This window comes from Budorcas taxicolor, chromosome 3 (assembly GCF_023091745.1).
Source record: "Budorcas taxicolor isolate Tak-1 chromosome 3, Takin1.1, whole genome shotgun sequence".
In the NCBI taxonomy this organism is placed as follows: Eukaryota; Metazoa; Chordata; class Mammalia; order Artiodactyla; family Bovidae; genus Budorcas; species Budorcas taxicolor.
In genome coordinates, this window is record NC_068912.1 from 95,046,451 (window position 1) to 95,073,848 (window position 27,398).

Sequence of the window (27,398 nt, forward strand, 5' to 3'; positions counted from 1 at the left end):
GATTCCAGGTTCTATGGAATCAAAACAGTCAGCCTTTGAAACACTAGAAAGCTCTTTTTCTGGCCTTTCTTTACAGCTTTGATATTTGTGGATTCTTCAAGATGTGCTATAATCTTGGGAGTAAATAGGGCCAGTGAGTGAGTGAAGTCACTCAGTTGTGTCTAACTCTTTGTGACCTCAGGGACGGTAGCCTGCCAGGCTCCTCTGTCCATAGGATTTTCCAGGCAAGAGTACTGGAGTGGGTTGCCATTTCCTTGTCCAGGAGACTTCCCAACCCAGGGATCGAACCCAGGTCTTCCACATTGTAGGCAGACGCTTTACCATCTAGTCTAAAATCAAGGGTGTGTAGGATCATTTCCCTTTTCCAGAAGTTGCTAAGGTGAAGGCAGTAGCTTTTCCCAATGTCTGAGAATAGTGACAAAATGCTCACACACCTGTCTTTGAGATATGTATGTCTTATCCACATGTATTGATGGACTCCTTAGGAAACTGTATCTAAACATCTTTTTATTGTGGCACAGAGTCTTGAAAATAATTAAAATTTTAAATTACTAGTGTTAAACAGAATGCTTGGATGTTCTTGTATTGACTATATATTCGTCACCTTTAGAAAAATATACCTGTTGTTTGAAAGTGAGATGAATGTAAGGAGTATGGCCTGCCATCGTTAGTGTACCTAAAGTGTGTTTACATATTTTTAGTTGACTGAAATGAGAAAGATAATTATAGAGGTTAAATGCCTGTGGAATACCAGAGAATAACAATTTAGTATCTCTGAAATTATCATCTATATTAATGAGAAAATTATTTGATTTTCAGTTTCGTTTTAGGATAGAGTTTCATTCATTAATTTTTAAAAATTTATTTAGTTTTAATTGAAGATAATTACTTTATAATATAGTGTTGGTTTCTACCAAACAGCAACATGAATCAGTCATAGGTTTGGTATAGAAAGTGCTGTAACTGGTCATTTTATCATTTTTAAAGTTTTCTGTTCAGTAATTATACTACTTGATTTTGATAATAAAAGGAGTTATTATGAGACCAGAATTTCACTAGATAAATACAGACTGAAAGTTAAATTTAATTGATCTCAGATTAAAGAGAAATTAATCCCTAAAGATTCCTATATTTATTTAGTTGGGAATGGTCTTCAGGGTGTTTGATATCACCACCACTCCCCACCCCTCCCATACCCAAAATCATGAGATTTTACTTTATATTCTTCCTCCATTTTACCCAAACATCAACTTTGTTTGCTGGTTAGAGCTGAGAGTACTTTGTAATCTGTTTTCCTTTTTCTCTGAATGAGCTTCCTTCTTTTGCTTTCCCATTCTTGTGTGTTAGCTGTGTTAAGGCAGTTCACTGCCTTCTCGCACCCTGTTTTCCTTCATGCACACTTGATCTGAGCAGACATGGTCAGTATCAGCAGTTAACAGCAGAGCAAGAAAGGATTGAATACAAACATGCACATTAGTGTGTGCAGGTTTGGTCTGTGATGCTATGTTGCATTTTCTGTTTTTGTTACTATCTGCTGTCAGAAACAAGAAACTGAGTTGATACTGACCTTGTGTGGAATGCCTCTGAGGATTTGGGATGAAGGGAGGAGGCTGGTGTTTCATGTGACTGATTTTTGACATGCTGCAGCAGGACTGGAAACACTCCTCTGCTCACATATGGTGGAAAGAAAAAATTTCTAAGATTGAACTTGCAGAATTTGTGGAGTATATTTAGATTTTTCTACCTGTGGGTTGTTTTTTTTTTTTTTCCCTCGATTTTACCTAATTTTTTAAGGATTGGAAGTGAGGGATGACCTTTGCTTAATAAGTAGTTTGAGGTATGGAAGTAATGGGCTGCCACAGTGATTCGTATGATAAGAGAATGTTTAAAACCTCCACTACATCTTGACTCATATTTTGACCCATCTGACGAACAGTGAGCTCCTTGGTCATCTTTAGTATTTAAAATCAACTTTACACAAATAGCTTTATTATTGTACTTTTTTCCCCTCCTGCAAATCTTAAGAGCATTGCACCTATGTATCCAAAACAGTTGATTTTTATCTACATTGGTGAGAAATTTAAAAGTGGCATGTACTTGTCCCTTAAGTATCTCCTGTGATAGAATTTTCTCACTTTATTTTATGCCTCAGCTTAACGGAGCCTGAACTTCTGTTTGGGTTATGTCTTAAGATGAAACTGAAATACAGTCATGAAGCTCTAAGAAAAAACTCTGCGGTACTAATCTGAAGGACTTCTTGAGTGGCATCCTCCCTCCTTCTTGTTGGCCCTCATTACCTTCCCCTCACCCCAAAAGTTTATTCTTGCAGAACTCTGTGGCTTTTTCATCTCATTTTGTGGAAAAAGAAAGTGAAGAGAGCCGTGGGGAGGGGAGAGATTTCAGTACAACCAGGCATTTAAATTTTTTACTTCAAAAAAAACCCCTCTGTTTTGTAATTCCAAATCTAAGATTGCTTAAGAGTCCCTTATTAGGTATCCAGTTTTGATGGAAGCATATAAGAATTTAGAAAATGATATTTCAGTGTAAATGTGGATCCTAACATATATGACCTGAAGAGTAGAAAGAAATAAATGCTAAGGTGATTCTTTTTTTCACTCAGTGCACGTTATCTTATATATTTGATCAATTGGTATTGAAAGGTGGTCCTAAAATAGCTTTTGAGCAGATGTAGTATTGAATAGATCAGATAAACTGTGTATTGGTAGTCTTTTCTATTTTGTCTGTTGTTTCATTCTAAAATTGGGATTTAAGGGATTTAAGAGGAAATTAGCACTTCAGTAATGTCCTTTTCCTTAATATTGTTGACTGTTTCTCTTAGCCATTTTCATTTTAACAGTGGTATTTAAGGGTTAAGCTCACAGAGCTGATGCAACCCCTCCTTGTTTTTCACCAGTAATTTTCATTGGACAGCATTTCCATAGCAACAGTGAGATCAGTGAAACCTGAGTGTTTCATTGATTATTTTTCTCCTCTTCCTTTTTTAATCTATTCTCTTTTCACCACATTTTAGTGAGAAAGCGATTTTTTTTTTTTACTAATAGAGCTTATATTGATTTCTATTCCATAAATAATTAAAAGAGGGTAGAAAAAGCTGCCCTTCATTTAAAAATTGAATGTTTCACCATGTATTTAAAAAGCGATTCAGGATTAGGAGGATGGATAACCATACCGGCTGTAGCTGATGTTCTCAAATATTCTTGCATTGTTTGCTGGTCTTCTAGGGAAAAGAATAATGTGGAACAGGACCTTAAGGAGAAAGAAGATGCTGTTAAACAGAGAACAAGTGAGGTTCAGGTATGTGAACTGTCAAATTCAGTATTCCATTTCTGATTTAGTAGGATTCATTTTAAATGTAGAGGGGCATTTACAATGTGATGGTTATGGTATTGGTGAGTAGGTAAAGAGAATCCCTGTTATTTATGTGATATAAATCTTTATCTTTTATGAAATTATTATTTTTCTCCTCTGGCCTGCAAAGATTACACTACAATGATAAAGCAGTATTTTTCAGCATAAATTTCTCATTTTAAAAGTATTTTTAAGATGATATGTATCTGCATATTATAGCCTTAGAGGTAAGTTTGAATGACTTGTGATATAAATATTATTGCACCAATAAAACTGAATGAATGAGAGCATCATCATCATCATGAAAACGCAAATTGGTTTTTCATGGGTGTGAGATTTTGTTAGCTAGGAGACCTAATATTTTAAAGGACTGTCTCAGTACTAATAGGGTGGGAAATGATAGGGAGCAATTCAAAATAGCATTTTATAAGGTGCTTAGTAGCCAGGATATCTTAAACTTTGGCTTAAAGAGATTTAATTCATTTTCACTAAGTGCTGTGTTAAGTAGCTTCGTTTTACAAATAGAAAAGACAAAAAGACCTCATTTTCTGATTGGGAATGACACAAAAGAGGTATTTCAAATGTTAAAATATAGGAAATTGGGCAGTGTTGCATTTGGAGCCATAAGCAATAGCCATGTTATTGGGACATCGTTTCTTAAATGCTGTACCAGCACGCACAGGATGTTGGATGTAGAAGCACTGGTAGCAGTTGCCAGTAACAGCTCATCATGGACATTTCTTAACCTCAACAGTCATATACTGGGTTTCCTTGTCTTGATAGTTTTAAATGGGCAGAAGCTCTAAAACTGTTAGATCCATTATTTTGTTTGGATGTGGCACATTGACCAGAGATGCTGTGGCAGGTGGACCATGCTAGGGTGGGGAGAATGATTTACTGAGGGGTTGAAGAAGCCAGATCGAGAGACGTCTTGTTAGAAGTTGATTCTATTACTGTACTTATTATACATACTGGAGTTTTCCTAAAGGTGATACAGAATTGACAGATTGTCACTAATATCTTTCTCTTTGTGATAGTGAAATATGGAATGATATCCTCAATTACTTGATTTTTGTGCAATTTTTGAGCTTAAGAAATGTAAGAGTCGTAGACTTTAAGCAGTTACTGCTGAAAATATTTTAAGAATGGAAGATAAAATGATCTACAAAAGTTTTCTCAATCTGAAGAGGTAGATGTAGTTACTGATATAATATTGGACAACTTCTAAATTTAGCCAGATATGTTTCACAGTACCAAGGTTTTTTCAGTAGACACTGTGTGTGTGTGTGTGTGTATACATCTATCTATGGTTTTTCACTACTGCATCTTTTGAGATTGTGAATTTTAAATAGCTGCTTTGGGAGAACACTAAAATTTACACTGTTCTTTTCAAGCTAAATCAGCTATCCTTAAATATTTGATTTCTTATATTTATAGAAGTTTTGTTGTCAGTCAACATTTCTTTGTTATATGCTAGTCCTTCTTTTACTTAGTGTTGATGGTAAGGTACATGTTAAACCTTCAAGTTTGCTGAATCCAAAATGTCTGAGAAAGTCTTGGCTGAGAGAGTCTAAATAGTTGACTTTTTTTTCTTTTTTTTTTTGCATAAGGTGCTGTAAATAAAAGGTATTTTAGAGCATGTAGAGCATGGTGAGTATAGGGCAGGTTGTAATGGTTGAACATGCAGGTTCACTGAAAAAAAAACATAGGATTAAAGCTTTGCATTGCTAGATTCATTGCTCATTCCATGTCAGTACAGGTATTTTTGTCTTGTTCATGGTAATGAGATAGTAGACGAAGAATGACATGGATAATTGACATCTACAAGTAATTAAAACTTTCATTTTAGTGATTATTTTTGATTTTCTGAAGCAAGACCACTTACCTGAAAGTGTTAATAAGTATATTGTATTACCTATTGAGTTTACTCTGAATTAGCCATTGGTAATGAGGCATAACATGAATAGACTAGGAATAACATGAATAATTAAAATCTGTAACTAACTTGAACTTTTAGTATTTATTTTCTAATTTCTCTGACAAAAGGCATTTTACTATAGCTTCCCTGCTTCCTTCTGACCCCATTTTCTAAGGTAGGTGCTAATGAAAAATACCAAAATGAAGGCATCAAGGGAGAAGTAAGAGAATTTTGACTCATCAGTAAATGTCTTTCTGCCTTAATCAAATATGGCTTTTCTGCATATTCTAGCTGTTCTCTATATTTATAAAGTTATTGATTGTGATAATATGAGCTCATATCTCAAGTACAGAAACCAGACTTTCAAAGCCTCTTTCAGTTCAGTTCAGTCGCTCAGTTGTGTCCGACTCTTTGCGACCCCATGAATCGCAGCACGCCAGGCCTCCCTGTCGGTCACCATCTCCCGAAGTTCACGTCCATCGAGTCCATGATGCCATCCAACCATCTCATCCTCTGTCGTCCCCTTCGCCTCCTGCCCCCGATCCCTCCCAGCATCAGAGTCTTTTCCAATGAGTCAGCTCTTCGCATGAGGTGGCCAAAGTACTGGAGTTTCAGCTTTAGCATCAGTCCTTCCAAAGAAATCCCAGGGCTGATCTCCTTCAGAATGGACTGGCTGGATCTCCTTGCAGTCCAAGGGACTCTCAAGAGTCTTCTCCAACACCACAATTCAAAAGCATCAATTCTTTGGTGCTCAGCTTTCTTCACAGTCCAACTCTCACATCCATACACGACTACTGGAAAAACCATAGCCTTGACTAGACGGACCTTTGTTTGCAAAGTAATGTCTCTGCTTTTTAATATGCTACCTAGGTTGGTCATAACTTTTCTTCCAAGGAGTAAGCGTCTTTTACTTTCATGGCTGCAGTCACCATCTGCAGTGATTTTGGAGCCCCCCCAAAATAAAGTTTGACACTGTTTCCACTGTTTCCCCGTCTATTTCCCATGAAGTGATGGGACCAGATGCCATGATCTTCATTTTCTGAATGTTGAGTTTAAGCCAACTTATTCGCTCTCCTCTTTCACTTTCATCAAGAGGCTCTTTAGTTCTTCACTTGCTGCCATAAGGGTGGTGTCATCTTCATATCTGAGGTTATTGATATTTCTCCCAGCAATCTTGATTTCAGCGTATGCTTCTTCCAGCCCAGCATTTCTCATGATGTACTGTGCATATAAGTTAAATAAGCAGGGTGACAATATAGCCTTTTGACGTACTCCTTTTGCTATTTGGAACCAGTCTCTGTTGTTCCATGTCCAGTTCTAACTGTTGCTTCCTGACCTGCATATAGGTTTCTCAAGAGGCAGATCAGCTTGGTCTGGTATTCCCATCTCTTTCAGGATTTTCCACAGTTTATTGTGATCCACACAGTCAAAGGCTTTGGCATAGTCAATAAAGCAGAAATAGATGTTTTTCTGGAACTCTGTTGGTTTTTAAATGATCCAGCAGATGTTGGCAATTTGATCTCTGGTTCCTCTGCATTTCTAAAACCAGCTTGAACATCTGGAAGTTCTTGGTTCGTGTATTGCTGAAGCCTGGCTTGGAGAATTTTGAGCATTACTTTACTAGCGTGTGAGATGAATGCAGTTGTGTGGTAGTTTAAGCGTTCTTTGGCATTGCCTTTCTTTGGGATTGGAAAGAAAACTCACCTTTGTTTTCCAAATTTGCTGGCATACTGAGTGCAGCACTTTCACAGCATCATCTTTCAGGATTTGAAACAGCTCAACTGGAATTCCATCACCTCCACTACCTTTGTTCGTAGTGATGCTTTCTAAGGCCCACTTGACTTCACATTCCAGGATGTCTGGCTCTAGGTGAGTGATTATACCATTGTGATTATCTTGGTCTTGAAGATCATTTTTGTACATTTCTTCTGTGTATTCTTGCCGCTTCTTCTTAATATCTTCTGCTTCTGTTAGGTCCATACCATTTCTGTCCTTTATTGAGCCCATCTTTGCGTGAAATGTTCCCTTGGTATCTCTAATTTTCTTGAAGAGATCTCTAGCCTGTCCCATTCTGTTGTTTTCCTCTATTTCTTTGCATTGATCACTGAGGAAGGCTTTCTTATCTCTTCTTGCTATTCTTTGGAACTCTGCATTCAGATGCTTGTATCTTTCCTTTTCTCCTTTGCTTTTTGCTTCTCTTCTTTTCTCAGCTATTTGTAAGGCCTCCTCCAGACAGCCATTTTGCTTTTTTGCATTTCTTTTCCATGGGGACGGTCTTGATCCCTGTCTCCTGTACAATGTCACGAACCTCAATCCATAGTTCATCAGGAACTCTATCTATTCAGATCTAGGCCCTTAAATCTATTTCTCACTTCCACTGTATAATCATAAGGGATTTGATTTAGGTCATACCTGAATGGTCTAGTAGTTTTCCCTACTTTCTTCACTTTAAGTCTGAATTTGGCAATAAGGAGTTCATGATCTGAGCCACAGTCAGCTCCTGGTCTTGTTTTTTTTGACTGTATAGAGCTTCTCCATCTTTGGCTGCAAACAATATAATCAATCTGATTTCAGTGTTGACCATCTGGTGATTTCCATGTGTAGAGTCTTCTCTTGTGTTGTTCGAGGAGGGTGTTTGCTATGACCAGTGCATTTTCTTCACAAACCTCTATTAGTCTTTGCCCTGCTTCATTCTGCATTCCAAGACCACATTTGCCTGTTACTCCAGGTGTTTCTTGACTTCCTACTTTTGCATTCCAGTCCTCTATAGTGAAAATGACATCTTTTTTTGGTGTTAGTTCTAAAAGGTCTTGTAGGTCTTCTTAGAACCGTTCAGCTTCTTCAGCGTTACTGGTTGGGGCATAGACCTGGATTACTGTGATATTGAATGGTTTGCCTTGGAAATGAACAGAGATCATTCTGTCGTTTTTGAGATTGCATCCAAGTACTGCATTTCGGACTCTCTCGTTGACCACTATGGCTACGCCATTTCTTCTAAGTGATTCCTATCTGCAGTAGTAGATATAATAGTCATCTGAGTTAAATTCACCCATCCTATTCCAGTCCACTTTAGTTCGCTGATTCCTAGAATGTTGACGTTCACTCTTGCCATCTCTTGTTTGACCACTTCAATTTGCCTTGATTCATGGACCTGACATTCCAGGTTCCTATGTAATATTGCTCTTTACAGCATCAAACCTTGCTTCTATCACCAGTCACATCCACAACTGGGTATTGTTTTTGCCCTGGCTCCATCCCTCCATTCTTTCTGGAGTTATTTCTCCACTGATCAACAGTAGCATATTGGGCACCTTCTGACCTGGGGAGTTCTCTTTCAGTATCCTATCATTTTGCCTTTTCATGCCGTTCATGGGGTTCTCAAGGGAAGAATACTGAAGTGGTTTGCTGTTCCCTTCTCCAGTGGACCACATTCTGTCAGACCTCTCCACTATGACCCGCCCGTCTTGGGTGGCCCCATGGGCATGGCTTAGTTTCATTGAGTTAGACAAGGCTGTGGTCCTAGTGTGATTAGGTTGGCTAGTTTTCTGTGATTATGGTTTCAGTGTGTCTGCCCTCTGATGCCCTCTTGCAACACCTACCGTCTTACTTGGGTTTCTCTTACCTTGGCGTGGGGTATCTCTTCACGGCTGCTCTAGCAAAGCGCCGCTGCTGCTCCTTATCTTGGACGAGGGGTATCTCCTCACCGCCGCCCTTCCTGACCTTGCACGTGGAATAGCTCCTCTGGGCCGTTCCTGTGCCGTCACAGCCTGGCATCCTCGGCTGTTGCCCCTGACCTTGGACGGGGGGTAACTCCTCTTGGCCGCTGCTGCTGGGGCATGGGGTCCTCCTGGCTTCTGCCCCTGACCTCAGACATGGGGTAACTCCTGTCAGTGATTTGATCAAAGTGCCAAAAGACTAGTTTTTTTTTTTGTTTTTTTTAGCATTTATATAGTCTTTCTAATTCAAGTAAATTAGAAGGTCTGCTACATAATTAATTTTGTCCATGTTTGTTTCCTGTCTGTGTTCTGATACATTACCATCTTGAGAATACACAGTTCACGATTTTTTTCTTGAAGAACAAATGAACAATTAACTTTGTATTTTATGTCATGAGATGATCACTGTTCATTCATATGAGGTACACTGTTAGTTTGTCAAGTTCTGTGGAGAAATTAGATCCAAAATGATGCAAGGGGGCGAAACTGTAAAAGGCTGTTCTATCTCAAATGTTTATGGTTTGAGTTTCTTGTTGTTACAGGAAGAAGTTAGACCCACATTCTTTCCTACCTTAAACTGCATATGCACAATTTTATTAAAAATTTTCTTCAAATATAACCTTATAGCTCCATTTGTAAAAAACAAACTTTGTGAAAACCAGCCAACATCCTTGCAACAAATTTTTGCTGCCACATTCACTAGAATTATCCAAAAAAACATAGTTTCATCTTTGTACATCTGTGAGGATGTGTTCTGAGATCACACTCCCCTTCCTGCCATCCGCACCCCTTTAAAGAAATATGTATTTTTATCTAGAATGACCTTTAATTAGTGTCTGCATGTTTTCCAGAAGTGCTAGAGGCATTATATGTACACATTACGGAAGTATTATGACGCCTGTATATTCTGTTGTTTACCATTGCATTAACCAGCACAAAGTCTATGCATTTTTTAGCATTTGTCGCTTCTTTCTAAGTCAGATTTTCTTGTAAGCTAACAACATTTCCTCAGTGGTTTCTTTCTTTTCTTCTCCTGCCCTCCTGTTCTTCTTTTCTTTTTTTTTCCTTTCTTTTTCACTTCTCTTTTTCTTTTTCAGAAACCACCATATCTATTTTTAAACATTTCTAATTCCTAAAAAAAAAAAAACAACAAAAAAAAACTGTTGAGTGAACTGCCATTTTGCCCTAAAACGACTTGGCTCTCATAGCCTGTTTTTATCTGTACCGTATGATTTTATTTCATCAGAACTTCATGTATTTGGACAGTAATAACACAGAATCTAAAACAAAAAACAAAAAACTGTCCTTCAAGATAGTCAACAAATATTTAGGAATTCACCCTCATGTACACTTTCTTCAATTTTGCATAGAAGCTTATAGGAACGACTTGGTATCAGAGAACCTTGATACCAAGCTCTTCTGAAGATTGAGATCCTAAGGAAGAAATGTAAGCACTCTGCACATTAGTTTTCACTTCTGTAACATGAGATAGCAGAGTTTGCTGTTATATTGTTGGTAAAGTGCCTCAGAGTAATAGGCACAGGGTTAGAGTTCAGTAGATGTTCTAATTGGTGATATTATTCTATATCTTACTGCCATCTCTTTGTTACTCTCCCTTCATCATCATGCCCTTCTCTGACTTTTATTCATATCAGACTGCATGTATGTGTGTGTGTTTGTGTGCATGTACGCACATGCACTAAGTTGCTTCAGTGTGTTCGACTCTTTGCGACCCTGTGAATTGTAGCCTGCAAGGCTCCTCTGTCCGTGGGATTCTAGGCAAGAGTACTGGATGTTTGCCATTCCCTCCTCCAGGGGCTCTTCCTGACCCAGGGGTCTAATTTATGTCTCTTGTGTCTCCTACGTTGGCAGGTGTCTCCTACATTTACCACTAGCACCACCTGGGAAGCCCTATCTGCATGTAGGACTAATCAGTTTTTTTTCCCCCTGTTGCTGTCACTTTAACTGCCAGCCTATTTTTCTCTATTTTTGTTGCTTTGTGTGACCCTTTCCCCCCTTCCTAGCTTTTCAGTAATCTTGCTTAATTTCCTTTTCACCCATACCTTTGTGCTTAATTTATCTCCCCAGGACCAAGATCTTAAGGCCAAATCCGTGGGTCCTTCCTGCATTGGTTACTGATTTCTTGGGTTGCATTCTCCTGAATATTCGTAGCCCTCCTTCTTTGACCTTTTGCTTCTGTTGCTTTGCCCAGGACTGATGGACACAATCTGACCCCCTCTTTCCTCCCTTTTCCCTACCCTTTGTCATCCACATACCATATACTGATGATTCCCAAATATCTGTTAAGCCCTCAACTCTCTAGAGTGGAAGTCTCACGTCTCCAGTGAGGCATTTTGAGGTTTATCATTTCAAATCCAGTATATCTAAAATGAGTCTCACCTTGCTGAAAAAAATTGACTACAAGTTTTGAATTTTCCTGTCTGTTTTTCTTTCTAACTACTGCCGCCCCTGTTATCTAACATCTGAAATTTTTAAGTCAGGTCTAAGTGCTTACTCCATCCTCCTCCTTGCTTTCTACCCAAACCAGTTTTAGTAATTATGACTCTCATATGTGAAAATCTTTACTGCTGCCCACTGCCACTGTTAGTGGTGGGAGAATGTCATCCTCATGGGTATATTGGAAGTAGAAAAAAAATATTATAGGCCATCCTCTTGTACTACTTATTTTTTGATTGCTTGCTTCTGAACTGTGTGGCATACACTTGCTCTTTGTTATTCTCACTCTTATAACTTTTGTTACTGCAATCTAGAATGTTCCCTATCTTCCTATTTATGTGAATTCCACCCATGTCTTAAAATCCAACTGAGACTCATCACTTCTCTAAATTTTCCCTTCTCTGTCCCTTCAGTTTGCTTGTCTTTCTTGCATTGGAACTTCCAGAGGAATGTGTGTACGCTTATATGGCATACCAGTATGTTATCTTATTATACCCATTTAATGTGTATGTATATAGATTTCAATATCTTACAGCCTATATTGTGAGCTCCCTAAGCTTAAAAATTGTACCTTGGATCATATCTTATAGTGTAGATGGTAATATATTCTTAGATGGAGGTAAATTTAAGGAAGCTATTGACAGTAGAAATGAATAAGCTTCCATTTTGTGCATGAAATTAAAAATGGGACAAGAGACACCCAAAAACCACAGGCAGAAAGGATTGGGAACACAGTTGGTATCGTGAAGAGTCAGACTTTTCCATATTGTTCATACTACCTTCATGAGAGAGAAGCTCACAGTTATTTAAACTTCATCAACAAAGATTTAGTAGCTTATAGTAATTGCCCATTTTTTTCCCCCTAGATGAAGAAAGATGATTTATTTTGGGTGAAAATAAAATTAGATACATGAGCTCAACATTCTTTTCCTGGCGATAGTGCTCTTAGAACATGCTGAGAAGCATATGATTGAGAAATAAAAGCAGGCTATTAGTGAGGTTTTCTAACGTCTACCCTAGTTTAATAGGTTCCCTTTCTGGTCTTTGGCTTAAAAAATATCTTGCTTTATAGTTGATACTTTTATATGTTAAGGATATTCCTGTAATTTCTATTTTGAGAATTAGGCCAACATAATGAATGTACCTGATTATTTTTAGTTCTGGATGAGTCTGTAGAGTTTTTTAATCAATTAAATAGCATTTTCTGTAAGATTACCAAAATACTTAAAATTCCTTTATTCTCTATAGTAACTTTTCAAGTATAGATATACTGTATGTATGCTTTGGTTTTTTTTCTAAGTAAGTGTTTTATTTATAAATTAGTATCCTTTTTGTGTATTTTTTACTCTGTATTTATATGAAATAGATCTAAATGTATTCATGTTTCATAGATTTACTTCTTTGGTTGTATAGCCGATTTGGGTTGCTAAAATGAATTATTCTTGAATATAGCTGAGAGCTTTTATATATTTGTTTAAATTTTATTTCCACTACCCTCCGTAGCACTTCAGAGGATATGGAGGGATGGGGACAAGTTTATCATTTTCTTTGTCTTGTGTGATTTCTAGAAAATAGGATATTTTCCTTGAAATTTAGTTTTAAATAAAGCCAAGATTGCAGATCAAGGATCCTTTCACTCCTGAATAAAGAACCTTGGATGTGGCTTGCTTTGGTATTTTTCTAAAGCAAACCGTGGCCGTGCATTACAGTAGTCTTGTTCACTATCCTTGCCATTTCCTAATTGCTACTACCCTCTTTTCTTTTGCTGTTGATGGCACAGGTGAGCAAGTAGAGCATGATCATGGAAAATAGAGCATAACTAGGAAGACATCTACAAGCTTCTTTAGTCACTTCTTTGATGAGTTGGCATTTGATAGTAGCTGATGTTGTACCTTAATTCAGGAGAGGATTTCTCCAAAGGGCTACCTTCAGATTAAGAGAAAATTATTCTAGTTTAGTGGAAGATGGTGTTTGCTGAGAGAACCTGCCACTGTCCTAGTCAAGGGTGGGCAGGGAGAGAGATGTACATCTGCTGACTTCACTTAGTCTCAGGATAAACCATTCGGTGCCAAAATAAAATAGCCAAGTAGATATGGATATTGAAATTGTTGTGAAAATTACGTTACAGTGGTGGCAGCCTTACCAAGTAATTTTGTAGTGAAATTTGATTCTTTTTCTTCCTAGTGTTTATGTTTGCAATCTGTTCATTTTGCTTCTGTGCAGTTAAATAATTTTAAGTTTGCTTACTGAAAAAGAAGACCTTTGTGTGTGTGGATTAGTGTTGGAATTTTTTTAGAGAAGATCATTTTTCATATTTAAAATAGACATGGAGAGGCATTAATTTGAATATGGACCTCTATCCAGCTTAAAATATGTCACCAATGTGAGGTATTTTTTCAATAACCTTTCCCTCAAGGCCCATACTTTTGCGTTACTATGTGGATTTTTACTGTAGCATAAAAGTGAGGTTGGGAAATTTGAGGGAATATGTTTGCTCTTTGAAAGAGAAAGGACAAGAGTGAGGAAATGTTATATTGATTTGTTTATTCCCTTTCCTCTTACATAAACCTATCTTCTAGGGATGTGTTTAAAGTGTGACTCACTAAAAAATACAAGTTTTGAGATCTGGTTCATTTTATTAAAGGAAACCAGCATTGATCCTACTATTGGTAATTCTTACATTAAAAATTCACTTGCATCAGAATATTTTTATATTGGTATGAAACCATATGATATGTGATACTTAAAAACTGCAGACTTGACATTTTCTGATTATAAAAGTAATATGAGTGCATGTTAATCTTGTAAACTAAAGAAAGGTATAAAAAGAAACTCTACAATTACACATTTAAGGGAGAGTCATGGTTAACATTTTGCTATATTTTCTGAGTATATATGCATGGCTTTATGTTTATTTGCAGTCATACTGTATATGCCTTTGTATTCAACTTTTAAAAATTAGCATTTTATCTTAGTCATTTTCTTATATTGTGTGACCCTTTTAAGGCAAATTTCATTTTTCTTAATTGGATTTAGAATGAAAGTAGAGACATCAAAATTACATATTTATAAAGACTAGATATTATTATTAGAGATGCAAAGTCTAAGATTTTTTTAGGGGGGGTTGGGGAGAGGGTAGGAAATTAGAATTTTTGAAAATGGGAATAAGTAACATATTTTTCCTTATTCCTGTTAAGCATTTCTTTAAAAATGCCTTTTGGGTCAGCATATTGTTATGTATAAACCATATAATAATTTTATAACCTAGTATTGACAATGGATTATATTCCCAAATATAAAAATCACTTCAGATCTGCAGATGGCGTGCTTTCAAAATATTTTGTAATTACAAGAATTTTTCAAGCCACTGTAGTTTTTCAAGGTACTGGGTTAAAGTGAAGCTGTTATTATGTCTTCCTAAAGAGTATTAGTATATAATATACTGTTAAAAAAAAAACACAAGAAAGATATATGCCACAGTGACATGCTAAAGCAGTAAAGATTATTTCCATATAATGGAAATTTAAAATGTCAAATCATTCTTGGTCTACATTCTATACAAATGTTGAATCAGTATAGAAATTTAGATCCTGTTTTAATTTAACAAAATGCATTTGCTGCAGGTCAGTTAGAGGCTAGTTTTAATATTTTGCTATAGTTTAAATATAGAGTGAAGCTTTCTATAGTATGTTGAAAGAACATGAAGTTGTTTCTGTCAGCTTCAGGCTCATTCCCCAGTAGTTTCTCCCAGATAGTAGAATCCTTGTGATAGTTACAAATCATTGCCTGATTAATTGCCTGGAATGTGCAAGACATTGTATTAGATTGTGGAACCTCTAAGAAAGATGAAGCATTGGCTCTCTGTCAGGAGTTTATTATTTAAAGGTAACTGTAGTACATTGTTTTTTACACTGTGTTTCTCTGGTGACTCAGATGGTCAATAATCTGCCTGCGATGCAGGAGATCAAGTTTGGTCCCTAAGTCAGGAAGATCCCCTGGAGAAGGGAATGGCTACCTATTCCAGTATTCTTGCCTGGAGAATTCTTTGGACAGAGGAGCTTCATGGGCTATAGTCCATGGGGTCGCAGAGAGTCGGGCACAAATGAGCAACTAACACACACATATAATACACTGTAGTAAGTATGATAATAGAGGTTAGGTACTAACTGCCGTAAGAGTACAGGTAAAGGAAACTCAAGGTGGGTCATATTAAATTTGGCTGGGTCTTGAAGAATGAAAAGTGAGCTTCCAGATAGGAATGGTGTGGAAGGGCATTCAAGACAGAGCAGATGGTATGGGAAAAGCACAGGGCATTTGAAGTACATTGTCTATTGGAGAAAAAAGAAGGTCTGTTGAGGATGGGGCACAGGTGAACATGAGGACCAGAAATGAAGGTTCTAAGGTATCCTGTCACCTGTTTTACTTTATGTTATAGATAAGAGGGAACCATCATATTTTTAAAATTAATTTGTGTTGGAGTGTAGTTGCTTTACAATGTTGTGTTATTTTCTGCTGTACAACAGAGTGAATCAGCTAAATGTACACATATGTTGGGCTTCCCTGGCAGCTCAGACGATAAAGAATCCACCTGCAATGTGGGAGACCTGGGTTTGATTCCTGGGTTGGGAAGATCCCCTGGAGGAGGGCATGGCAACCCCCCACAGTATTCTTGCTTCGAGAATCCCCATGGACAGAGGAGCCTGGCAGGCTACTGTCCGTAGTGTAAGAGTCGGACACGACTGAGTGACTAAGCACGCAGCCCCCATACATACATCTCCTCTTTTTTGGATTTTCTTCCCATTTAGGTCACCACAGAGCATTGAGTAGAGTTTCCTGTACTATACAGTAGGAAACCAGCATAAATTTTTGAAATCTTCTTTGCAGTGAATTGTTGTTTTGTTCTTTTTTTTAAAGACAGTTGGACGTTTGAAATAGGAAAAAGCAAAGGCAAACAAAAATTATGAAATCAGGGGAGGGACAGTTAAACTACCATGTGTTTGTTAAGAGCCAATGTATGTCCATTTTGAGTATGGATCTGTTAACAGTGTAAGCACGGTTAAAAATTTAGGCATGAGGAAAATTTAGACATGCTGGTAAATTTATGATAAATACTAGTGGAGCTTACCATTGTGAATCTGCAATCACCTAGACTCATGTAATGTTAGCCCAAGAAGAGTCTTTCATGATTGTCCACTGTGTTGGCTATTTTAAGGGGATTTTTTTTTAAAGGAAAGCAGCATGATAGTAGTTGCACTTTTAAATTAATTGGTTGATTGAGAAAATATAGGATAAAAAGCATTGTTAAAAGCATTGTTCAGCCACTTATTTAACCATAATTCAGAGACCTTTTTTTGATAAGTGTTTCCTCTGTTGTTCTTAGATTCTTATTCTGATGAGTGATCATTGTGTTCTTTGGATAGTATGTTATTTAAAATTACTGTTACTTTTAGAAATTTGCGTTCACAGTTTTACTTCACCCTGTTCAAGATCTCTGCCCACCTCCCACAGACACATGCCTTAGAGTTATCAGTCCATTCTTCATTCTCACCTGTGGTTCCTGGAGAGCATCAAGTCCTAATTCCTTGTGGAATTCTTTATATATAATGAATTAACCTCTCTCCTGTGCATCTGCAGTGGAAGTATTAATTTACCATTCTTCTGAGAATTAGGAAAATGGTCACTCAAATGATTTTCTCTGGTTCAGATGAGGAACCCCAGTTGTCAGAGGATTTGTAAATTAGGCCATCCTGGGTGCCGTGTTTCCTGATAAGTAATGAGAATGGCAAGGTTGCTTTCATTTGTCTCCCAAATCTCCCTTGTATTTTTTTTTAAATAGACTTTATTTTTTACTGAGCTTTAGGTCCACAGAAAAGCAGAAGGTACAAAGATTTCCCATTGTATTTTTAAAAATCTCTGTATCCTTTATCATTAAACATAAAGTCTTGGCACATTGATGAAAAAATAAATATGTCATTTTAAAATGGTTTATCTTTTTTTAAGAAATTCTTTCCTACACTGAGATCTTTATTTTTCTTCTGCATATTTTAAAGTTTTGTTTTTCATCTTAGGTTTGCAATATACTTGAAATTTATTTTTCTGTTTGGTATGTTTAGAGATGTTATAATTTTTTTCTTTTTGCCATATGGGTACATCCAGCATCATTTACTAATCAGTTCTCTTTTCCTCCGTTTTGCTTTAATGTCATGTCTTCTCATCATTTTTTCTGTGTATGTCTAAATTCTAATTGAAATCTGTGTCTGAATTCTGCTTTTTTCTTCCTTTATCCTTGCATCAGACAAAACTGTTAACTATTTTAGCTTTCCAGTAATTCATAATATTGTATACGGTAAGTCCTTTTACATTTTATAATGCTGTTTTAGCTTTTTTTCCTTTGTTCTTCCAAATATGTTTCAGAATCAGCTTGTCAGGCTCCTTGGAAAATCTTGTTAGGATTTTCTTTGGAGTATATAGATTAATTAGGTGAGAATTGACATCTTTATGATGATATCATCATTCAATACATAGTTATGGAGTACTTCTTTTATACTAGGAACTAGGAATATAGTAGTGAATGAAATTTGCAAATATCCCTGGACTCATGGCGTTTATGTTCTAATAGAAGGAAATATATTCTATTACTCATAATAGCCCAAAACTGGGATCAGGCTAGATGTACATCAGGTATATCCATACAGTGGAATACTACTCAGCAATAAAAAGGAACAGACTACTTATACATTCACAACATGGATGAATCTCAAAATATTATGCTAGGTAGAAGAATATGGTAGACTACATATTTCAGTAGACTACATATTATATTATTCTATTTATGTAGAATGTCTAAGGTAAAAATATAGTAACACAAAGCAGATCATTGGTTGCCTGGTGCTTGAAAGGGGAATGAGAATTGATTCCAGAATGGCATGAAGAAACTTTTTAGGTGATGAAGTGTTATAAAACTGGATTGTGGCGGTTTTTGCACAATTGTATATATTTACCAAACCTTACTGAATTGTAAACTTACAGTGGGCAATTTTTATGATATGAAATTATATGAATTATATAATTTAAATTATATCTTCTAAAGCTATTTAATTATATTATTTTGTGTCAACTCAGATGTAACTCAAAAACATTCTGAGTCACAAAAGAAGCCAGTCACAAGAAACCAGATGTGATTCCATTCATGTAAAAATATCTAGACTTGACAAAGCTATAGAGAGAAAAAGTAGATTGATAGTTACCTTGGGTCAGGGTGATTGGGAGGGAAATAGAGAGTAACTTACTAATGGGTGTGGGGTTTCTTTTTATAGTGACAAAACTGTTCTAAAACTGTTTTCGTCATGGTTGCACAACTCTAAATATACTAGAAACCATTGACTTGTACACTTTAAATGGGTGAATTGTGTAGTGTGCTCTCTCTCTCTTTAGTTGCTAAGTTGTGTCCGACTCTTGCAACCTCATGGACTATAGCCTACCAGGCTCGTCTGTCCATGGGATTCTCCAGCAAGAATCCTGGAGGGGGTTGCCATTTCCTTCTCCAGGAGATCTTCCCAACCCAGAGATCAAACCCGGGTCTCCTGCACTGCAGGCAGATTCTTTACCGACTGAGCTACAAGGGAAGCCCGTATAATGTGCAAATTATCCCAATAAAGCTGTTAGAGAAAATAAATAAAATTATATGCTATATATGAAGGAGAATCGGTGGAGGGAGATGGTGGTGGGTAATGGTGAGGGAGGCCTCACTGAGGAGTTAACAGTTGAGCAGAGACTTCAAGGAGATGAGGGATTAAGGCATGTGGATAATTTGGGGAAGAGCTTTCTAGGAAGAGGAGATAATCAGTGAAAGATCTGAGAAGGAAGCGTATCTGACATGTTTGAGAAGCATCAGAAAGGCCACTGTGGCTGAAATTAAGAGTGAGCAAAGGAGAGAGCAGTGGAAATGAAGCTGGGAGATGGGACCACCTGGGGCCATTGTAAAGACGGATTTTTATGGTAAGGGAGATGGGGAGTCAGTGCAGAGTTTTGAGTAGAGGAGTGCCATCATCTAACGTAGCTTTTTAACAGTGACTGCTATGCTGTAAATAAACTGAAAGGTAGCATGGGTGAATGAAGGGAAACCAGTTAGAAGGCAGCAATCCAGGAGAGAGGAAAAAATGACTTGGACTGAGGTTGAAGAAAAACATGGCTGGTTTTTAAAATACATTTTGAGGGAAGGAATAGCAAGATTTGCTGACAGATTGGAGATGAGATGTGAGAGAAAGAGAAGAGTTGGAGGAGATGGTGTATTTTTTGGCCAGAGAAACTGAGAGGGGGCAGATGGAGGATAAAGCAGATGTTGTGGAGTGGCGGGGGGGAGGAAATGCCAGGAGTTCTGTTCTTGTTATGTTAGGGAAGTCCATCTGACATCCAAGGATGGATCTGAGTAAGCAAATTGAATGTCTAAATCTGGAATCTAGGAAAGATGTCCTCAAGTAAAGATTGTATTTAAAGCTATGAGTCCTCCAATCCACCAACACAGTATACGTAATAAGATGAGACTTTACCTTCCGTTATGATAGACTTTTAGAAATTATTAACCTTCTCCTGCCTCCACTAAATAATGTTAATATTCCTGTATTTCAGGATCTTCAAGATGAAGTGCAAAGGGAGAATACTAATCTGCAAAAACTACAGGCCCAGAAACAGCAAGTACAGGAACTCCTTGATGGGCTGGATGAGCAGAAAGCCCAGCTGGAGGAGCAACTGCAGGAAGTCAGAAAGAAGTGTGCTGAGGAGGCCCAGCTGGTAAGGCCTGATGGCTTACTGCTGCCTGTGGCTTTACCTTAGTTTCTTTTGCTGGCTTAAGATAGAAACCCTCTCTGCTCGTTGTTGTTTGTTGCTATTGCTAGGTGGCAATCTAGTCAACATGAAGTTTGGGAACATGAAGTAGATGGGGCATATTTCATCTAGAAATTACAGGGGAAGTAGGACACTGCATTTTTTTTTTTCTAAAATTTAGTTGAAAGTATGGTACCTATGTCTTCCACTCTCCTCTGTCAGTCCCTGATTGCCCTTTTCTATAGGAAGTATACATCAAAAATAGTAAACTAAAATAAATATTGCATTATGGAATGTTTTAATGACATGTCTTTTTTTAATCCCTTTTTTGTCTCATTCACCTCACGTTGTAGATTTCATCCCTGAAAGCTGAACTAACTAGTCAAGAATCACAGATCTCCACTTATGAAGAAGAGCTGGCCAAAGCTAGAGAAGAGCTGAGTCGCCTACAACAAGAAACAGCAGAGTTGGAAGAGAGTGTGGAGTCAGGGAAGGCTCAGCTGGGACCTCTTCAGCAGCACCTGCAAGATTCACAGCAGGAAATCAGTTCAGTAAGTCTTTGTGGGAGTGAAAAATACACTCAATGGGCACTCACGTATCCTTTTCGTGCATAATATTTTCTCCATTTCTACTGCTGCTTCTTCTGCCCAGTTTATTATTCATTTTTTGTCAGTTTATATGAATAGGCTTCTTGTTACCTGTCATAAGTTAAAACTTTTGTGAGTCTAGTACATCTGATGATTATCACTGGAATCTTGTTGAGTGTGCAGGCTTTGTAATTAGATGGTTTGGGTTTAAACGCTTGCTTTGCTGCTTACTGCCTGAATCATCTCAGTGTTAGATTCTTCATCTTGGAGAACTGGGAATTCCCTGGTGGCTCAGCGGTAAAGAATCCACCTGCCAATACAGGAGACATGAGTTCAGTCCCTGAATCAGGGAGATCCCCTGGAGAAGGAAACGGCAACCCACTCCAGTGTTCTTTCCTGGAAAATCCTATGGGCAGAGGAGACTGGCGAGCTACGGTCTATGGGGTCGCAAAAGAGTTGGGCGTGACTTAGTGACTAAACAACAGTAACCACCAGAGGTTAGGATTTTGCCCTTTTCACTGCTGAGGACACAGATTCTATTCCTGATTGGGGAACTGACATTTAAGATCCTGCAAGCTGCGCAGCATGGCCAAATTTAAAAAAATTAAATAAAATTGAAGAATTAACAATACGCCTGCCTCTTTCAGCTGCTTTTAAAGTTTAAATGGGGCAAAACCAGTGAGACATTTGAGCATAGGGTTTGCTAAATAAGTGCTCAGTAAGTATTGCTTATTTTTATAAGCAATATTTATTATTTTTAATAACCTGGTGTCTTACCTTTTGGGGATTCTAACCTTAAAATCAGTTTTGCTCATTTAGAAACCTTTATTTTTTTGAGATTAGGAAATTATTCTTTATATAGATAAATATGACTGTTGTGGTAGGTCAAGAGTATAGATCCTTTGCTTTGCTGTTTCTTGACTTCCCTAAATGGGGAATGATATTTTATAGAATGATGGTAGGATGATTGGATGTGTGTAGAGACTGCATAGCCCGTTCCTTTCCATTTGAATTTGAACAAACTGAAGCCAGAGAAGGTGTAGGAGCTTGCTTATGGTTATGTAGCCTTCAGTGGAGAAGGCAATGGCACCCCACTCCAGTACTCTTGCCTGGAAAATCCTATGGACGGAGGAGCTGCAGGGTAGGCTGCAGTCCATGGGGTCGCTAAGAGTTGGACATGACTGAGCGACTTCACTTTCACCTTTCACTTTCATGCACTGCAGAAGGAAATGGCAACCCACTCCAGTGTTCTTGCCTGGAGAATCCCAGGGATAGGGGAGCCTGGTGGGCTGCCGTCTCTGGGGTCGCACAGAGTTGGACACGACTGAAGTGACTTAGCAGTAGCAGTAGCATGTACCCTGCAGAAGAGCCGTAGCCTAGAATTCAGATCTTCTGAAACTTGGTCAGTTAATTATTATATATAAGGAAGTCCTTCCCCTTGATATGCTTCCTTCCCCTCTCTTGTCTGGTAGATGAATACCTGCTCACCCATCTTGCAAGCCATAGCTTAACCTCTTCTTTCTTTGTGGCATCTTCTGAATCCTGCCTTTATTGGACATTGTACTTCCGTTACAGTAATTATAACATTTTCCCCTGCACATCTGTTTATGTGTCTACCTCTCTCAGTAGATGGAGCTTTTTGGTCTAGAAACATACATGTTTATCCAAGCATTTAGCACAGTTCTTGTCTCAGCGTAGGTACTCAGTTAACGTGTAGTAAACCCAAAAGAATTTTATACTAGTGGGAATGATACCAGATAAATGGACAGTCTATAAAATAGTTCTATTTAAGTTTTTAAAATATTTTTACTGTTATTTATAGACTGTAAAATTAACCCATTTTAAGGGTACAATCCATGATTTTCAGTAAATTTAGAGTTGCTCAAACATCACAATCCAGTTTTAGAATATTTCCCTTACTCCCAAAAGACCCTTGTTCCCATTTATTATCAATCCCCACCCTTACCCCTGGGTAACTACTAATCTACTTTCTGTGTCTATAGGTTTGCCTTTTCTGAGCATCTCATATAGAGGAAATAAGTGGTCTTTCTCATGTGGTTTCTTTCACTTAGTGTAATGTTTTGAAGCCCATCCATGTTGTAGCATGTAACAAAATTATAGTCCATTTTATAAGGTATGTTGTTTATCTATGCACCAGTTAATGAGCATTTGGATTCTTTCTTCCTGTTGACTATTATGAATAATGATGTTATGAATTTTCTGTTTGCCTACAGTTCTTTATGTAGACATATGTTTTCATTTCTCTTGGATATAAAATAGTTGGTTATATTGTAAAGTTACTTAAAATTTTTTTTAACTTTAAGTTGCCAAGCTTTTCCAAAATGGCTGTACCATTTTAATACTTGCCCTAGCAATATATGAGTTCCAGTTTCTCCACATTTTTACCAACACTTTTATTGTCTTTTTGATTATAGACATTCTCGTAGATGTAAAATGGTACTTCGTAGTTTTTAATTTGCAGTTCTCTCATGACTAGAGATGTTGATCATCTTTTCGTATGCTTATGAGCCATTTGTATATCCTCTTGGATGAAATGTATGTTTAAAGTCTTTTGCCTGTTTTGGATTGTCTTATTAAATTACACAAGTTTTAAAAATGTATATATATGTATATTCTGGAGATAAGTCCCTTTATCAGATATTTGATTTACAGATAATTTTTCCCAGTCTCTGGCTTGTCTTTTAATTTTCTTTTCTTTGACTTTTTTGAAAAAGGATTTCTTTCAAAGGAAAGAGCATAAATTGGAAAGATAGAAATGACTCCAGATACTATAAATTATCAGAGAGAAAATAAAGCCATGTTTTTGAGCATGGAAGATAGTGTCAGCAAGCTGTACTACCAAGTGTGCCAGATATCTGTGGAAGGAATTAGATCTTTGTGTCTGATCTCCAAATCTTAAGAATAAACATACCAAATTCTTACACTTGACTCAGGTACCGTGTGTCTTTCCCACAGAGGGCAGCATATTCCCATGGGCCTATAAAAAAGAAATTTGGCTGTAAATTAGCCTGGTGCTTTTATTGCTCTGTAAAGCTTAGCTATAGCTTTTTTTGAAAAAGGAATAACTAAAGAGAAGTTTTGTGACTTGCTGAATTTTTATTTTTATTTCTCATCTTGTATTTTCTAGAAAACAACCTTTGACCTTTACTCTATGTAACTTACTTGCACAATATATACTATTTATCCAAGTATTTCTGGCAGTTGAAATGTTTGTTGTACTTTCCTTGCACAGTTTGCAAAGAGCTTGTGTTAGTTGTGTGGTTATTTTTTTCTATATCCTCTAAGTTTACCTAGAGAGTAAGGAAAAACACAGGCTTAAGTGGCAGGTGCATGGGAGAATCAGACACAGGAAAGCCAGGTTGTGTTCATGATTCTGTTGATTGTCTCAGGAATAACTATAAGGAACAAACTGTTCTAAATAGAACTCTTTGATAGGCAAGTATTTCACCTGACTGCTTCATCTATGTGGTGAGTAATGTTTTAAATTTTAGACTGCAAGGTAGTAGCATTAAAATTGATTTAATGGTCATGATAAATTTTTTAATGAAATAAAAGAGAATAGAAATAACAGCATACATTACACATAAGGATGAGTATTACGTCATGAAACTTGTTTCACCCCTGTGTATGTGTGTAAATGTATAGTTATATGTATGATATATGCATCTATATGTATGTTTTATGTATATATACACATGCACAGAGAGACATATGTACATATATATTTACTGGGTCAAAGTGCAAACTCTATTTCTTTCTGTAGATTAAAGTAAAAGTAAGTTTATAAACCACTGCTCTATAGCACTAGGAATATACAAGGCGTATGCTTTGTGTTATAAATGTGTGGTATTTTTGATTGTTAGTTTAAATCTTGTGTGTATATATACACAATATATATATACACACACAAAATGAAATGTGTATACACACACACACACACTGATGCCCACTGTTTAAATATATAAGCATAATACTTGTGTTTTTCAGTGAACATTTATTAAGCACTTACAGTATGCATCATTGTGCTAGATGTTAGAGATACAAAGTTAGTAACAAAAATTTGGTCTCTATCCTCAAAAGGCTTCAAGTCTTTAACTTTTTAAAAATAGAGTAAATTAGTAGAAAAGGAATAGGAAATTTTAATTGTTATAGTAGTGAGAAACGTAGTGTGCTAGGTACTTTCACACACATTGTCCTTTGTTTACACAGGCCTTTACATTTTACAGAGTTCTTTTAAATATATCTTTTACTTCACATAACGGTCTTCTATGAAGATAGTTCTTACTACCTCTGTGGATTAAAAAATGGAAGCTTGGAGAGGGTACTTTGACTAAGATAACCTGATAATTAGAAGGTGATGGAGCTAGATGTACATCTGTCTCCTTATCCAATATAGTGTTCTTTTTCCAGGTTATGATCCTGACTTTTCCTTCGATAAATTACAGATTCCAAATTGAGCAACTTAAAAACTTCATGGGAAATATTAGGGGAATAAGATTAGGGAACAGAGCTTTGATTTACAGAATATCAATAGGTAATTTTTATATTTGCTAGAAAAAAAAATATATAACATGCTAATAAATAGAGGACACCAATGTAATTAAAATATATATATATATATATTTTATGAAAATGGTACTTTTCAGTAAAGTTCTGTTTATTGTTTTTTTCACTAGAAACAATTTTTGATTCTGTTGTCTCAATTTCTTTGAAATATATATAAATGTGTTTTTATTGTAGATATTGGTATAAATAAGCATTTTTTCCTTTAGTTCCCCACATTTTTCTTTTTGTATATATTACAATTTATTGTGTTGTCCCAGGTATAGAAAGTCAGTGGATATTGAAATTAAAAAAAGCTTTGTCCTTCATTTAACCTGTTTGGTATATTTTAGATTTAGAGACTACTCCTTAAGGTTCTAGCCCATTAATAAATAATGCCAGGGGGTAGGACACTAGCTCATTGCACCTTTGTTTTCACTTCTCTTCTTCCCAATAGGAATATGAATGGCTCCAAAGTCTTATGAACTCTTCCTCTCTTTCTGCTCCCTCTCCGAAAGCATCATCACAAAATCTTGTCTTGCACTACCGCTTTGCCATCTTTTTCCCAATACTCTGACACTTTTTCTAGTTATATTCTAAAGGACTGCTGATTAGCAGATATTAAAAATTCTTGGCTCTTTAAAAAGATGTACAAAAGCAAATCCATATATACTGTGATTTCAGGAGGAGAGCTTCCTGGGATGGATTACTGAAATCCTTTTCTCTAAGTCTTGCTGCATTCTTTAATGGAAGCAAATTTATCCTTGATCAAGTCTAAGCATATAGTTATTTTATCACATATCTTTCTATTAATTTTGTCTAGTTTTTGTCTAAAAATGTCTTTCTGCTAAATTCTGTTTTGTATTTCTGCTTTGTGTTGACAGATGCAAATGAAACTTGTGGAAATGAAAGAGTTGGAAAACCATAGTAATCAATTAAATTGGTGCAGTAGTCCACACAGCATTCTTGTAAATGGTGCTACAGATTATTGCAGCCTCAGTACCAGCAGCAGTGAAACAGCCAATCTTAATGAGCACACCGAAGGCCAGAGCAACCTAGAGTCTGAGCCCATACACCAGGAGTCTCCAGTGAGTCTAATAGTTCTTTAATTCCATAACCAGCTTCAGAAGGAAAAAAAATGATTCAGATGAAAGTTTTGTTGACATCATACCTAATATAAATATGGGGCCTTGCCTCATCTGAGACAATTGAGAAAGCAAGAGTGGATTCTAACAGTTTAAACTAGTACAAAATGTGATTTTAACTGATCCATTTGTTATAGATCTATTTGTTATGTTTTCAAAGTTGTGGTTCTGTAGATAGTAACTTCTGAAGGTAGTATTTATTTCTAAGTAATCTCATCCAAAGCTGAAAGTAATTATTTCATAATGTTGAAGACATTTATTTACTGTTTTTTTTTGAGAATATCGGCTAATGCAAGAGTGCTGCTCTTCCGAATGAGAGCTACAGAGACAAAAGGCCTTTAACCCCGTCTTCCAGCTGCATGCAGTCTAGTTGTGTAACACTGTGTTAAAAGGCTGTGATAAAGTAAATAGGCTATTCAGGTAGGACAACTTGGAGGAGGCTCAAAGAGGATGTCATAGGGAAGTTTTACAAGTGACCACTGAAGTGAGAAGAGGTTAAGCAAAGGAGAAGGTGGTACATTTCTGGCAGAGCAAACAGCATTAGCATAAGTATGTAATGGGAGAAAACGTGTTGCACGGGATCATGAGAAGTTTTCCGAGGATGTTTTGTGATGGTGAGGGATGAATTGGTAGCAGATGAGGCTGTCTCCTGTAGGTTACCTGCATTACCTCTGGTACTTTTTATCAAGATAGAGATATCTGTGCCCCATTCCAAACTTGTTGAACTAGAGTTTCTGGGTTGGGCCCAGGTACATATGTTTTTAAAAACAAATTCTGTAGGTGATTATGATATGTGCCTAGATAAAAATGACCACTTTTA

The 27,398-nt window shown here is 36.9% G+C and overlaps 1 protein-coding gene across 5 annotated transcripts in view; it reads left to right on the top strand.

Moving 5' to 3' along the window:
- The window catches only part of EPS15 (epidermal growth factor receptor pathway substrate 15), a 146,723-nt gene that overhangs the window by 80,709 nt on the left and 38,616 nt on the right, over window positions 1-27,398 (top strand). For all 5 annotated transcript variants that reach the window (XM_052638136.1, XM_052638137.1, XM_052638138.1 and 2 more), the window contains exons 13-16: window positions 3,243-3,315; window positions 20,089-20,250; window positions 20,637-20,834; window positions 26,318-26,521. In XM_052638136.1, coding sequence (XP_052494096.1) covers window positions 3,243-3,315; window positions 20,089-20,250; window positions 20,637-20,834; window positions 26,318-26,521 — 637 coding nt within the window. The remainder of the gene's footprint in view (window positions 1-3,242; window positions 3,316-20,088; window positions 20,251-20,636; window positions 20,835-26,317; window positions 26,522-27,398) is intronic.